Raw genomic sequence first — 14918 nt, forward strand, 5'->3', positions numbered from 1 at the left:
CGTGCATTTATAGAAAAATATATCACAGTAAGACAAGAAAAACGAAGTCTATAGCTCACTTATGACTATGTCTCAGACCTGATTTGCTCTTCTTAACAGTAGCCATCAGTGGCTCACTAATACCCTTGTTGCCGTGGGCACCGAGTCCTTCACCGTTGGACCAGCCCAACTTCTCTAATATTCTTCTACCGACATTATCACATCCGATTTCAGGAGCATCTTTACCAATGACTTGACCTTCAGTTGTGTGAAATATAACCTTGGACTTGCGAGAGCCAGCATCCGGCTCTCTTGGGCGACTCACATCGATACGCATAAAAACAGGGCGCTGTCTCAGTAATTGATCGATCAGGTTATAATTCGGGAAACTTCTAAACGTTTTCTTCGTCTTTTGGGCTATTACTTGAACATGATTACCTTTTCCAAACTTAGAGGGCTTCATGTTGTAGTGTAGAGTAAACTTCATGACTGTTTTACTTCCGTGAGGATCTAATGGTGGAAAGGACAGTCGATCGCGGTTGCTTGTAAGGAAAATTTCAAACTCGTCTTTAATGTTATGGATGTGTAATCCGAAGGGATATTTTTTGAGTAGATCACTAGAGGCTTCGTTCTCCATGTCAATGAAATCCTCCTTTGCTCGCCTTTTATTAGCCTTAGTGTTAATCCTTTTGCTAAATTTTTCCTGAAGTGTGGCTACACCTTCAAGATCCAGAGCCAAAGAATCATCGATCAATAACTTTTTCTTCCTGCCTTTTCCGATAGTCTCCAAAGCTGACGTTTGAAACTCTTGATTACGAGTTGCGCTGTATTTTGTTGTAAATTGAATCAGATCGTCCAAACCCTCCCTCATATCGGCGTCAATGCTGTCATCCCTTGTAGAAAAAGGATCACTATCATCCTCGCTTTCATCAGAAATCGGTACGTCTGAATAATTCGGTTGGGGAGGTTCTTCGGGTGGTACAACCGCGGCTTTGATAAATTTCAAATAAGCACCAAGACGGTGCTCAGGAAATCCCAGATCTTCAAGAATGAAATCGCTCAACAGTTCCTGGCTAATCCATCTGGATTCATGGTCAGCAAACATCCTGAAGCAGCTGACGAAGTAGGAGTTGTCGGAAACCCCCATCCTCATGTTTGTGACATGAATACTTGAGAGATCCACGAGATAATCGTCGTCAAGGAACCCAAACTCTGGTTCCTCTTCTTCAATTTCGTTCTTCAGTTCTGGCTTCGGATATGCGTCAGATTCCGATATTTTCAGTGTTTCTAAATTGTTTGATAGACGAGGAGACACTGACTTTGGTACTTCGTACTCATCAGAGCTTGATTCGTCCATAGATTCCATCGAAAGATCTTCATCCTCATCTCCGTCATCATCACCTTCATCATCCGACGAAGGTTTTATTTTACCAAGTACATTTGAAATGTATTGCTGCAAAGGATGGTAATTTTGATCTGATCTGACTGTAATCGATGATCCAGCTGGGTGTTCCTCCGTTTCCAGCTCGGTTTTGCCGATCGTAATAGTTGGATTGAACTCGGTAGCCCTCTCTTCTGTTATTGGTATTGCGTAACTTTCGTCGAGCTTAACGGTCTTGATGGCTGACTGCTTAGCATTTCGAGATCCAGTAACATCCACATAAAAAATATCTTTGTCTTGCAATTGCGCAACTTCGTCTCCACTCTTTTCGACTTCGGGTATCTTATCAACGTCTTCCTGTTTGTGTGTTTCCGTCGTTTCGACAGTTTGATCTTTCAATGAATGTGTATTGTTCTTTCTCAATTGTTCAATCAAGTCATGAGATGGATCATAAACCTCTTTTGCCTTAATAAATTCCACTGGTCTTTTCCGGAAACTACTTTTGCCACCGCTTAGATCATTTGATGAACGACTCTGCTGACCAGGTCTCATACCACCCATCTTCATAGACTTGTTACCAGCTGAGCGGCCGAAATAATAGTCTGCCACTGCATCTGGCGAAACGAACGACCGCCTACCACCAGCAGCATACAGATCGGAGCTAAAAGGTTCATTCAGATCGCCATCACCCATCGGCAGCCCGGAATTATGCCAATTATTCTGGCCTCTACTCGAGTCCCTCTTGTTACCTCTACCACCACCTCGACCGCCATGCGGCTTACCTCTCCTACGATAATGACTGTGTCTCTTAGCCATTCTTAAACTTTTATGCAGCGTCTCAAGGAACTATTATTACCTAACTCTCTGTCAATTCGTGGTTATAATTGTTTTGTAAGCGATTTCTTCTCAAATCTGATAGTAAAAAGAAAGCCAAATTCCACAGCTCATAAGATAGAACTATAACGACTACAAGAGGGCAGAGCTTCCCAGAGAGGCTATTCACGATGGAGTTCGTACAGAAGATATCTCAGCAGCTGGTTGATCCTGGAGATCAAACAGGTAGCAGTAAAGATTATGTGGTATTAGGGGAAAGCTATCCGGCAATCACAGGTCACCAAGATAAAGAAGTTAGTTCAGGATTTCTGAATGGGTTTTTCTCCCGCCCTGAAAGCCAGAACCCTCAGTTTCTATCGGATGTTCACTCCAGGCTGCATTTCACATATAGAACCAAATTTGTTCCTATTCCCAGGGTATCAGATGGACCTTCACCTCTCAGTTTCCATTTCCTGATTAGAGAGAACCCTTTAACGACTATTGAGAATGCGATCTACAATCCTGATTGCTTCAACACCGATATTGGTTGGGGGTGTATGATACGAACGGGTCAAAGTCTTCTGGGGAACGCATTACAAATAGCCAATCTCGGTAGAGATTTTAGAGTAAATCAAGGAAAGGATCAAGAAGAGTACAAAATAATAGATTGGTTCGCAGATACGCCTCAGGCGCATTTTTCGATTCATAATTTCGTCTCACAAGGCCTTAAGTTGTCGAACAAGAAACCGGGGGAATGGTTTGGACCCGCTGCAACTTCGAGAAGTATACAGTGTCTGGTAGAACAGTTTCCTGATTGCGGCATAGACAAATGCCTAATTTCTGTGTCGTCTGGTGATGTATTCGAGGATGAGGTAAGAGAGATCTTTGCGCAAAAGCCGCAAAGTCGGATCCTACTCTTGCTTGGCGTCAAATTGGGTGTTAATGCAGTTAATGAATACTACTGGGATGATGTTAAGAAAACTCTGGGATCGAAGTTCTCCGTTGGGATAGCCGGGGGCAGGCCCTCGTCGTCATTGTATTTTATGGGATTTCAAGGTAATGAACTGATTTATTTCGATCCACATACACCTCAACCATCACTTCAAACATCTGCAAATTTTTACGATACGTGCCATGCACTCAATTTTGGTAAATTGCTCTTATCTGATCTAGATCCATCGATGCTAATTGGAATACTAATCTCGGGCGAAGAAGCATGGTTGCAATGGAAGGAAGAGGTCAAAGACTCCAAGATATTCAACGTCTCACAGAAAAGTCTCTGTGAACTAGATATTGAGTGTGATGAAGATATCGAGAGTGTAGATTCTCCACCACCAAATGACAGGTGCAGTCCGATGGATGGAGATTACGTTGATATTAAAGCCGTAGTGCAACACACTGGGGCCTATACGGGCGAACGAGATGAAGATTACCAGGATGTGCACTGCAAGAAGCAGCAGATTATGGTAATGGGAGATAGAAGTTTTTCCTACAATTCATGCGATTTCGAAGTCGAGAAAATTCTTGTTGAGCAAGAAACTGTCGGTGTAGCTAACCCCAATGAAAGCTTGTGAACATTGACGATAAATTTGACAGGTTCAGAGCTCATTTATACACATAAAACTTAGAGCCTCGTATATTTGAAATTTACCCTGTAAATTTTTTTCTCAAGTATCAAGTAGCTTACTACTAAAGTAACTAGCACTTCCTAACTCACTGCCAGCGATAGAAGAAGATTCAAGCATGTCGCAAGGCCGTAATCCTGACTTGAGGTTCTGCACGGTATGTGCGTCCAATAACAACCGTTCGATGGAATCACATAAAGTTTTGCAAGAGGCGGGATACAACGTTAGTTCCTATGGTACAGGATCTGCTGTGAGGCTACCGGGTCTCTCTATAGATAAGCCCAATGTGTACGCCTTTGGTACACCTTATAATGATATATACAACGATTTACTGTCTCAGTCAGCAGATCGATACAAATCCAACGGGTTGCTGCAGATGCTTGATCGAAACCGGAAACTTAAGAGGGCACCTGAGAAATGGCATGAGAATACTGGAACATTTGACTTTGTCTTTACTTGTGAGGAGAGATGTTTTGATTCTGTTTGTGAAGATTTAATGAATAGAGGTGGGATGCTGAATAAGATAGTTCATGTTATAAACGTCGATATCCGAGATGATAACGAAAATGCCAAGATTGGTGGTAAAGCTATACTGCAGTTGGCCGATATGTTAAATGACCAGGTGAGCCAATGCAATAAGAGTGGAGTGCCTTTTGAAGACTGTATACTTGACGTACTGACCACATGGCAGAAAAACCATTCGAACTTACCAGTCCTATATTCTCCAGCATACTATTGAAATTTTGAAATACTGTACGAAAAGCAAAAATCTGTGATTATCAATTCTCTATCTAGTGTATCAAGTAGAATGTGATAGCATACCATCGACCCAGACGCCCGTAACATTACGATCATCACCGTTGAAAAACCACTTTGCTATCAAGTCTTCATTGGTCAATAAAGGTGGTGAGGTCTTAGAAGCCTTGGCGCCTGGACGTTGCCATGTAAAAACATCGACATTTGAGCCTGAACTCTCGAGGCCAATCAGCTGTGCGTCAAATTGTTTACCGACGTCGAATGAACCTATCTGATCCCCCATATTTAGAGCGTCGGCTCCACCCATGGTTGAGAGGTACAATAGTTCCGGAACTGATAGTTTGAGGTGTTCACGCAACTCAGGGTCCTGCTCCTTCATTGCCAAATGTCTAGAGACCAAGTGAGCATGTCTAGCTGTTGCCAGCACGCTACAAGTAAACCCACCAGAAACATCTGTACCAAGACCCACTTTCAAGCCTTGATCCAGTAGCCAGCGTACTCTACATTCACCTGAAGTGAGGGAAGAGTTTGATATTGGACAGTGGGAAATTCCCGCTTTCCTTGATTTGATCAACTTTGCCTCCGCGTCAGTTAGATGAATACAGTGAGCCAGCACTGTCTTCTCAGTTATTAGTTTGAATCGATCATAGACTTGTGTGTAAGTCTCACATTCAGGAAACAAAGATTTAACCCACTCCACTTCACTTATTGATTCGCTAAGATGGGTTTGAATGTGCAAGTCATCTTTCGCGGCCATTGCCGCCAATTGGGTCATCAGATCTCTTGAACAACTGGGGGCGAATCTTGGAGTCAGTATTGGTGCCACTTTCGAATCATTCAACTCGTTTTGCAAATAATCGACCACTTCTTGACAACCCCTTAAACAACTATCAGTAGATTCGACATAGAAACCAGGCGAATTTTGGTCCATACAAACCTTACCAATCAAAGCTCTTTGGTTACGAGAAGAACAAATCCTTGCCATCAATTTAGTCGATTTGGGATCGATTGTTGCATAATAAGCTGCTGTTGTGGTCCCATTCGACAAGGTACGGCGAACCACGGTCTCATAAACCACATTAGCAGTTTCCAGATCGTGCAAGGAAGCTTCCAATGGAAACGTATAAGTCTCTAGCCATTTCAATAACGTTGAATTACCAAAAATACCAGCATTTGGATACTGGGATGCATGAATATGGGTATCAACAAATCCCGGAAAAAAGAACCCCGAACCACTAGACACAAGATTCACTTCATTATTCAGTAATGTACTATCATAATTGATAGCATCAGCGACTGGATCTGAACTTTCCTTTACAAATTGAATACTCCCCTTTTGTTCCCCACGTAGCGGAACACCTACACAAGTATTATAACGAATTCTTAGTTGACCCAACTCGGGACAATCGATAAAAGTCCCATAGAATACCGTAAACCGGTGAACCTGATCAATTGAAATCATCGGGGCATTGAATCTAATTTCTTGAGTTGGGTAGTCATTGTTCTGTTTAAGTACGCGCGAAGAGATAACAGAGAGATAAGAAGTTAAGATTACGCTGATATCCGACATAACCGAACTACACCGAACTACACCGAACTAAACCAAACAGTAGTCAGCAAAGATAATAAATAGCTCGTTATCTTGAACCTATATATAAATATAGCTAAACAATGCTTGCATCCCGGCCCGCCTGGATGCCATTCTTCAATTTTGCAAAACACAGCGGCAGCATCGAAGTCCGCTCGTACTCGGACATCGCCTGTACCACTTTATAATCCACATCTCTTATTCCTCCGCCCACTGTCACAGACACAGGCACTGCGAAATACGAACAGCCATCCACAAGCGCCAGTAGCTTACCTGCACCGGCTCCAATAGGCTGTCCCACGCGATCCAACAGTGAAACGTAGTATGTACCTTGGTACTCTTCCTGCTCACCACCCAATAGTGCCACAAAGCCCTGTGCGCATTTGAACGCGGCGTGAGCCATCGAGAGCGTGGCGGAACCCGCCCCGTTCTTTGCCTGCACCACTTCATCACCACCGTACTGTACACGGTGCACCAGCTGTTGCAACTGATCCTTGGTCAGTGGGAAAGCCTGGTCTGCCAGCGAAAACAAAGGAACGATGGTCTCTCCGGAGTGTCCACCCACGACAGGAACCCGGGGCATCTCGTTGTCCCGGGGCTTGTAATGGGCGGCTATTGCCAACTCATGCAAAAACGCCGAGGCACGAATCACGTCCAAGTTGGTGACACCAAGGACGCGACGCGACGCGTCAATGCCCTCTGGCACGCGCTGAGCTAGCCTCTCCACGAACGCTGGCACCAGAGAGTTCACAGGGTTCGAGATCACCAGCACAAAAGTGCGGCCGAGATCACAGTGCTGTGCCACGCTGTCTGCCAATGACGTCACGATCTTAGCGTTGATCGCAAACAGATCGTCCCTAGTCATACCAGGCTTGCGGGGAACGCCTGCGGGGATAAGCACCAAATCCGCACCAGCAAGGCACTCCATCATGCCGTTCGTCTGAGGAGAGTGTGCGGAAACCGTCACCGGAGTGTCGACATGTGACAGGTCAACGGCCACACCATTAACGCCGTCCGCGTTGACGTCGTACAGAGCGAGGTGCACGTGACTGGTCGACCGTAACTGGGTCTTCAGCAGTAAGGACAATGACTGTCCAATACCGCCTGCTGCGCCCAGAACAGCTATCTTGATTGCTTGAGGTATTGTTTCAACTATGTGTGGCATCTTATTTTCGATGTTCTTCTGAAACAACATACGAAGTTAATCGGAGGTTTGGAACGACGATTCTTGTGCTCCTTATATATGGTTTCGGAGTGCAGCGATACCGCTGCGATGCGCTTCGCGCAGTGCACTGCGTTAAGCGCTACCGCTGTCACGTGAACAGTGCCCTTTCCTCGGATAAAACCCGGCGGTCGCTTTGTTGTTGGTCATTCCTCCAGTTTTTGCAAGTGAATGATGTCAAAGTGTGGGTTCTATCTGGAGCAGAAGCGTCGTTACTGCGGCATGTCCGCGAGGGAAGGGGCTGGTTTCTGCCTCGAGCATAGTAGTGATGCGAGCGATAGAGTACCTTGTCCGCTGGACCGTAGCCACACGGTCGCGAAGGCAAACTTGAAACGCCATGTCAAGAAGTGTAACAAGCTGAAACAGAATCATCAGAATGATCAAGAAGAGTGGTATAAGCCGGGGTTAAACTCTAGTTCGCGGACCAAAGTCCGCGAGACTAGTCTCGGCGATTCACTCGATGAGTGTGTAGCCGTTGTGGAAAAGATCTACAGGGCGGAGTTTGAACGATTGGCGCCGGATCAACGAGAAAATGAGTTTATGGAACGTACTCGGTGTCAAGACGTAGTTTCCTCGAAGAAACATGCTATACAGCAATCTTCGCTGATTCAGCATTTGCAAGAGAGAGGTCTTTTACTGGACAGTTCGTTTGTAGAGTTTGGATGCGGAAGGGCAGAATTGTCCCGGTATATCAACCAAACAGTAGCAGATTCGAAGGGGGATAAACCGCGGTACGTCTTGATTGATCGTGCTTCGAACAGAATGAAGTTCGATAGTAAGTTTAGAGACGACTGGACGGATCTTAGAGAAGACTCGGGCGATCACAGATTCACGAAGCGCTGTCGGGTTGACATCAGGGATATCTGGCTGGATCCTCTTGCTGATTCCGAGCGACAGTATGTTGCGGTGTCGAAGCATCTGTGCGGTGTAGCTACCGACTTGGCACTCCGGGCTCTTGAAAACAGTGCTGGGATGAAACTCCGGGGTGTTTGTGTAGCGATGTGCTGTCGCCATGTTTGTGACAGCTCACAGTATGTCAACCCGGAGTTTGTAGAGCGGCTTCTCCGGGCTTATGCCCCGGAAGAAGTGAGCTATGAAGTGTTCTTTCAAGCGTTGAGGAAGATGTGTTCTTGGGCTACGTGTGGTTCGCGCCCGGAGGCTAACGAGGAGGAAGCTGTTGTGAAGAGGAGGGAAGAGTTGGGTTTGATGGCTAGGAGGATTGTGGATGAGGGCAGGGTTAGGTGGGTGAGAGAGAAGCTGGGGTTGAAGGCAGAGTTGGTGAAGTACGTTGAGAAGGAAATCAGTTTGGAGAATACTGCGCTGATAGCTAGCGAATGAAGTATTTGTATAAAATACACTGTAGAGTATTTTGTTTTTCAAGCTTTAGGTAATATACCCACGCTTGGACAAAACATAAAAAAAGTTTGAAACACGACAAGTAACAGTTGATAAACGTTGCATTTGAGGTTATATAGATCATGTAGCTTGTGAACTTAGAACGGCTGATTGAATATTATTAGCCGCGGAATGCCTCATGGAGGCACCCATTACGGGTCCTTTCTGTATTCCGGGTAACTGTCCTTTTTTTGTATTCAACGTTAAATCCAGTCGATTGGTTCACCAGCTTTACACAGATCAAGGTTGGTAGGCCTGGAAACGGCTGATATCTTCGATCATGTCTCGAAAAAAACGGTACTCAGTACATATCCCAGTACCACCTTTATCGCCGGTTTTACCCATATTCCCTTCACCTGTTATCGACAGTCAGCGAACTTTCACCGCTACCAGCTCGAATCCATCAAGCCCGTTGACCAGTTATCATGATTCTTCATCTTTTTACCGAATGTCTTCCAAATACGATCAGATTTCAAAGGATTCGTTATCACAGAATGCATCAAATTTGAAATTGTTGCTTATAGGAGACGCAGGTGTGGGCAAGACGGCTATGATTCTCGGTTATTGCAACGAACTTCCAACTAAATCACAAGTAAGGATAATGAGTGCTGCCTCTACACCTGTGAAGGAACAACAACAAGCGAAAAAGGGTCAACTGCGAACCAGAAAGAAGATAGAGATGAAGAAGAGGTATAGTTTAAACGATTACGAGGAATTGTTCAACAAGAGACAGAGGCATTCGGGACTTTTGATCAATGGTCATCAAAGTACTGATGAGATTATACCGGAGGTACAAACAGATGAGGAGGATGAAGAACTCGTTTTGGATACAAGATCGACAATCGGAGTGGATATAAAGACAAGCATTATAAATATAGATAACAGGTTTTTCAAATGTATTATGTGGGATACTGCAGGTCAAGAACGTTACAGGAATGCAATGATACCGATTCTATACAAGGGTGCCAACGGGATTATATTATCCTACGACATTTGCAATTATGAAAGCTTTGCAAATTGTTGTGACCACTGGTTAAAGGAAGCATTGGATAATTTTGATACTCAGGATCTAGGAAGGGTACGATTTTATCTCGTTGGGAATAAGATAGATTTATACAAGGACCGTGAAGTGACGCACGAACAAGTTATTCAAGCCATAGAGACTGTTAAACAGGAATTCAATGTTAATATATGTGGTAATTTCGAAATCACTTGTAAATGGCCTCATGTCGTGGAAAGGACAATCAATTTGATCATAAAGGATCTCGTCGAAAATGGTTGTTATGAAAACATAGAGAAGGCAGGGGAATCAACACTCTCTTTGGACACTACCCCTGTATCAACCGAGGCTAATAGTGAATCTGAGAGTGACAATTTTGTGCGTAGGCGAAACAAAAAACCATCACAATCACCGATAAGGGGCCAGAGTGTGGATATCTCCAAACCTTTAGGTAATAATAAAACTTCGTCATCTTGTTGTGTGTAACAATTAGTTTTTTTTTTTTTCTCTTTACTTGAAGCATCTAATTAAAGTTATTAAAATATCGATCTCTAAAATTGGCCGTTCTTGAGAGTCCCGAGTTTGTCTCTCCATGGTAGTCTGGCCCGCGGTTGATGTATACAAGTAGTCGTCTTGACCACTTGTTAAATTCTTGAACGCAGTTATACTTCAACTCAAGATTAGCATGTAGCGGTACGATGGTTTCCACATTTTCGTCGTTAGCGGTGGGCATCCAAAATGCAAGGCGACCACCAATAGGTAGTCTTTCTGATGCGTATTGCAAGACATCATCTAGTAATGAGTCTAATGCATATGGTTTCTTTGTGGGTATGTAATCGCGACGCAAGAATGCCTTTTCGCCATCTATCTCCACATTTTCCTTGCCTGCAAATCTTTCGGGATCTTTGGCGCCCAGCACTTTGATACTTTCTCTTATACCATAAGGTGGGTCACACAATATTGTATCAATGGCCAGGTTAGATCTTAGCGAATTATGAGTGAAATCCATAGTTAAAACATCCAAGAACCTTGAGCTTTCTTTATAATACTTGAAATTTGTAGCAATGTTTTGTGAAGCGCCCTTCCCTCTAATCATCCTACCATCGATATCGGACCCTATGACAATAGCACCATAATGACCACCAGCACACAGAAACGATCCTGTTCCGGCGAATGGATCATACATTATAGTACCGGGTTTCACCTGAGCGATATTAGCACTCACCAGCGAGAGTTCAGCTTCAAAACTCGTTGTGCCCTTGTATGGTCGCTTCTTCAAATCATATTTTTCCACTGCAACTCGATCGCCGTGTTGAACTAGTCTACCGAAGTACATCTTTATCGGCACTGTACTTGAGAGATTGTCTGATATAGGTTGATATTCCTCGATCACAGTGTAAACTTGCTGTGGCGACTTTAAACTAATTTTACCTTGAAAATTGAGGTAGGCAAAACTCTCTATTTGTTTTATTCTGTTCATTTTACTAGCCCCTCTATAAGTCTCGAAATCAAACTTGAAAGTATCATTTTGATACAACGTTTTATAATGCCCAAAAGATGGTTGGGATTGAATATTTTTATGAAGACTTTCTAAATCCTGGCCTTCACCCCAATACTCATAGATTGCCCTTGTCAAAATCGACCTTTTTATCCAATCTATGGCCTGCTTGTCATTCTCTAATTCGACGAGTAGAAATGGACTATTATCATCGTATTTGTCAAAATCGATGGATGTGATATTGTGAAGATCCGCCAATGACTCTAATTCCGCCTTTCTAAAATTGGTATGGACCTGAGCCATATAAACTAGGTACTTTTTGGCCATATTTCAGATAGTTATTTTAATCAATCAAGCCCTAGTTGTGGGTTTTACAATTATTTATTCGTAAAGCACCATTTTACTCGATGAGATGCCCATATTTCTTCAAACCTATAGCTTCAGTTTTTCACATTTTGTCCGAAAGTACCAGGCTTATACCGGACACTAACTTCTGTCCGGCACGACCCTGGAAAATTCGGACACCGAGAATCCTTTTTTTCCTTTTTCTCTGGCGGACAGGAAGTTGGGTGGTATATAAAGGATGAGGTTTCTGATGCAACTTCCCTCTCTGGTTCTTGACACGCGCGCAGATTTTACCAAACAGCCAGACAGACGAGTGGGATATACAGATTCAGACGTTTTTAACTTCCACTGAACCAATATTCATTCAAAGAAATAGATTTCGATAAGTTTATTTCTCCATCTTCCCTGTTTCCATATTAGTCTCAGTATCTGTTTTATATTCGGGATAGACATATATTCGTTACATCATTTTTAGACTACTTAACTCTTTTTGATAGACCCCCATTAGAGCATAGGTATTCCTTCCCCTCAGACGATTCAAAGAATACATATCGGCTGAATCAGAATCGGAATTTGAAAAAAGTCTAATTACAAAATCCACAGTATCGTAAACTAAGGTCAACTATACTAGTGAAAATCTCTTAGCTACCCCAGAAATCACTGACAAAATGAACTCTGACGACGAAGACTTTAATGACATTTATGGTGACGAATCTACGTCTACGACCACCGTTCCCCAAAATAAAGACGAACCAAAGAAGGATGTTACAACAGAAACCACAACCACACCACCCAAGGATTCCATCAGTAATGCTACATCTTCCTTAGACCAATTGGCTGCACTACAGGCACTATCGTCGAATTTAACCGCGGCAACTAACACCAATGCTAATACTAATACTAGTACGAATGCAAATAATAATAATTACGACACAAATAGTGATAATAAATCTAATACAATTAGTAGCACAGAAAACATTGGAACCAATACAACATCAACCGATAAACCAAGTGCACCTACAGGAATGTCATGGGAGCAATTACAACAAACTATGTCACAATTTCAACCACAAGCCTCTGCTCCTGCCCAGTCAAGTATTACAAATCCTGTAAAGGCAGATTTATCAAGAGATATCTGTAAGATGTTCATCGGTGGTCTCAACTGGGAAACAACCGAAGACACTCTAAGAGACTATTTCAGCAAATATGGTAAAGTTATTGATCTAAAAATCATGAAAGATACGAATACTGGGAGATCCAGAGGATTTGGTTTCTTGACATTTGACGAACCTAGCAGTGTTGATGAGGTCGTCAAGACACAACATATTTTAGATGGTAAAGTTATTGACCCAAAGAGGGCCATTCCTAGAGAAGAACAGGACAAGACCGGTAAAATCTTCGTTGGTGGTATTGGTGCCGATGTCAGACCAAAAGAGTTCGAAGAGTTTTTCGCTCAATGGGGTACAATCATTGATGCACAACTTATGTTGGATAAGGATACTGGCAGATCAAGAGGTTTTGGTTTTGTTACCTACGATTCACCCGACGCTGTAGATAGAGTGTGTCAAAATAAGTTCATTGATTTCAAAGGTAAAAAGATTGAGATTAAGAGAGCTGAACCAAGACATATGCAAAAGCAGCAACAAGGTGGTGACACCAGTGCCGCTCAAGGTTTCCCAGGCATGGCAAACCCTATGGCTCAAATGTATCAGAATCCAATGATGGGTGGTTTCAATCCAATGTTCAACCCACAGGCAATGGCTGAATACTACCAAAAGATGCAAGAATATTATCAACAAATGCAACAACAAACCGGTATGGATTACACTCAAATGTTTCAACAGCAGATGCAGCAGATGTCCATGATGATGCCAGGTTTTAACATGCCCGGTGCTGGCTCGCCAGATTCCGGCACTCCTAACTTAGGCGATGACGGTAGTTCCAATGCTAATTCGGCAAATGTTCAAACGGTTGGCGGTGAAGGATCCGACGCCAAGGTTGCTGGTGCCAATGACTCTAGCGACAGCGGTGAAAACAAATTGCAAATAAACTTGCCAAGAGGTCCAAGAGGGCCCTCATCTTCTTCAGATGACCAAGCCTCGTATTCTCACGGACGTCGTGACCGAGGCGACCGTGGAGATCGTGGAGACCGTGGAGACCGTGGCGACCGTGGCGACCGTAGTGACCGCGGAGACCGTGATTATCATTACCGTGGTAGTAACCGTAATGGATACCGTGGAGGAAACGGAGGATACCGTGGTCGTGGTGGATACAATAGACGTAACAACGGTTACCATCCATATAACAGGTAAGTTAGGTTCATGGGATAACATTTCCCCAAAATTATGTGTATAGTAAGATACTCTTTGTACTAGTTAATGAATTGCTCATCAGCTGCGAGGCAAACTTGAAAGCGGAGTTCACTTTTTGAATTCAACTTTGTATTAATTGCAAAATGAGAGTAGATAATAAATGTACACAAGATAACTAGGAACAGTGATAAATCTATTCGTCTTCTTCCAAAGTTTGAGCGGCGATACGGTCCAAATCTCTTTGACCATTTTCAGAGATTCTTCTACCACCCTTTGGAGAGATTTCGACAACACCAATCTTTTGCAAAGCTTGCAAAACCTTTCTGTTGATGGAACCGGAAGCATCGACGTGCTTTTGTGGTCTGGCACCTCTGTTCTTGGCACCACCGTACAATTTGTTCAATTTACCGACACCGACTTGCTTTCTCATGTAAATGTGTCTAGCAACGGAAGCGGCACGCATGTAGAACCAACCTTCGGAATCTTGTGGAGGCATTTCATTACCAGCAGAAGTCTTGACAATGTCAACGTAACCTGGAACTTCCAACTTACCTTGTCTTTGCAAGAAAGAAGCGTAAGCGTTAATGAAATCTTGTGCAGCAACGTCTCTGTAAATTGTTAGTAAAACAGTTTCTTTCAAAATCAGCATACGATGAGGAATTCTCTCTAATGGTAAGTTTGGATATTATAATTAAAACTCAAGTTCATTGGAAATCCACTGTTATTATCCGTCAATTCATTGGAAACTATTATATCAAAAATCCACTTTAGTTCATCATCTCTTTCATTCTCCTGGTTCACTCTCTCATCGTGTTGCAATTCATTTATAATTCAAACGGGATACGTACCTAACGGAAACACCTGGCATCTTGTCTTATTGATCTGTCTTGGCCTTAACAAACAGCTAATCAAACACTCTCTACTAGATTTCACGATTTACCTATACCTTTTCAAAAAATTGCAGTGACTATTCCCACTAACGCTGTAAACAGACGGTGTGGAGT

At 43.2% G+C, this 14918-nt stretch overlaps 10 protein-coding genes across 10 annotated transcripts; 5 read left to right on the forward strand and 5 right to left on the reverse strand.

Moving 5' to 3' along the window:
- Positions 1 to 55: 55 nt before the first annotated feature.
- On the reverse strand, positions 56 to 2176 carry SQS1 (Sqs1p; the record flags this gene model as incomplete). Its single annotated transcript, XM_003681458.1, has 1 exon — positions 56 to 2176. The coding sequence occupies one exon, from the start codon at positions 2174 to 2176 to the stop codon at positions 56 to 58; it is 2121 nt and encodes a 706-aa protein (XP_003681506.1).
- Positions 2177 to 2364: 188 nt separating this feature from the next.
- ATG4 (cysteine protease ATG4) lies at positions 2365 to 3747 on the forward strand (the record flags this gene model as incomplete). Its single annotated transcript, XM_003681459.1, has 1 exon — positions 2365 to 3747. The coding sequence occupies one exon, from the start codon at positions 2365 to 2367 to the stop codon at positions 3745 to 3747; it is 1383 nt and encodes a 460-aa protein (XP_003681507.1).
- Positions 3748 to 3916: 169 nt separating this feature from the next.
- SSU72 (RNA polymerase II subunit A C-terminal domain phosphatase) lies at positions 3917 to 4537 on the forward strand (the record flags this gene model as incomplete). The annotated part of the gene is made up of 1 exon (XM_003681460.1): positions 3917 to 4537. One exon carries the CDS (start codon positions 3917 to 3919, stop codon positions 4535 to 4537), a length of 621 nt encoding a protein of 206 aa, XP_003681508.1.
- A 60-nt stretch (positions 4538 to 4597) lies between these two features.
- Positions 4598 to 6124, reverse strand: GUD1 (guanine deaminase; the record flags this gene model as incomplete). The annotated part of the gene is made up of 1 exon (XM_003681461.1): positions 4598 to 6124. One exon carries the CDS (start codon positions 6122 to 6124, stop codon positions 4598 to 4600), a length of 1527 nt encoding a protein of 508 aa, XP_003681509.1.
- A 94-nt stretch (positions 6125 to 6218) lies between these two features.
- Positions 6219 to 7307, reverse strand: MDH2 (malate dehydrogenase MDH2; the record flags this gene model as incomplete). Its single annotated transcript, XM_003681462.1, has 1 exon — positions 6219 to 7307. The coding sequence occupies one exon, from the start codon at positions 7305 to 7307 to the stop codon at positions 6219 to 6221; it is 1089 nt and encodes a 362-aa protein (XP_003681510.1).
- Positions 7308 to 7535: 228 nt separating this feature from the next.
- Positions 7536 to 8702, forward strand: TRM13 (tRNA:m4X modification enzyme; the record flags this gene model as incomplete). The annotated part of the gene is made up of 1 exon (XM_003681463.1): positions 7536 to 8702. The coding sequence occupies one exon, from the start codon at positions 7536 to 7538 to the stop codon at positions 8700 to 8702; it is 1167 nt and encodes a 388-aa protein (XP_003681511.1).
- A 337-nt stretch (positions 8703 to 9039) lies between these two features.
- YPT11 (Rab family GTPase YPT11) lies at positions 9040 to 10245 on the forward strand (the record flags this gene model as incomplete). The annotated part of the gene is made up of 1 exon (XM_003681464.1): positions 9040 to 10245. The coding sequence occupies one exon, from the start codon at positions 9040 to 9042 to the stop codon at positions 10243 to 10245; it is 1206 nt and encodes a 401-aa protein (XP_003681512.1).
- A 37-nt stretch (positions 10246 to 10282) lies between these two features.
- Positions 10283 to 11584, reverse strand: TRM11 (tRNA (guanine-N2-)-methyltransferase; the record flags this gene model as incomplete). The annotated part of the gene is made up of 1 exon (XM_003681465.1): positions 10283 to 11584. One exon carries the CDS (start codon positions 11582 to 11584, stop codon positions 10283 to 10285), a length of 1302 nt encoding a protein of 433 aa, XP_003681513.1.
- Positions 11585 to 12270: 686 nt separating this feature from the next.
- HRP1 (Hrp1p) lies at positions 12271 to 13914 on the forward strand (the record flags this gene model as incomplete). Its single annotated transcript, XM_003681466.1, has 1 exon — positions 12271 to 13914. The coding sequence occupies one exon, from the start codon at positions 12271 to 12273 to the stop codon at positions 13912 to 13914; it is 1644 nt and encodes a 547-aa protein (XP_003681514.1).
- Positions 13915 to 14107: 193 nt separating this feature from the next.
- RPS19A (40S ribosomal protein eS19) lies at positions 14108 to 14782 on the reverse strand (the record flags this gene model as incomplete). Its single annotated transcript, XM_003681467.1, has 2 exons — positions 14108 to 14522; positions 14763 to 14782. 2 exons carry the CDS (start codon positions 14780 to 14782, stop codon positions 14108 to 14110), a joined length of 435 nt encoding a protein of 144 aa, XP_003681515.1.
- Positions 14783 to 14918: the final 136 nt, after the last annotated feature.

This window comes from Torulaspora delbrueckii, chromosome 5 (genome assembly GCF_000243375.1).
Source record: "Torulaspora delbrueckii CBS 1146 chromosome 5, complete genome".
Classification (NCBI taxonomy): Eukaryota; Fungi; Ascomycota; class Saccharomycetes; order Saccharomycetales; family Saccharomycetaceae; genus Torulaspora; species Torulaspora delbrueckii.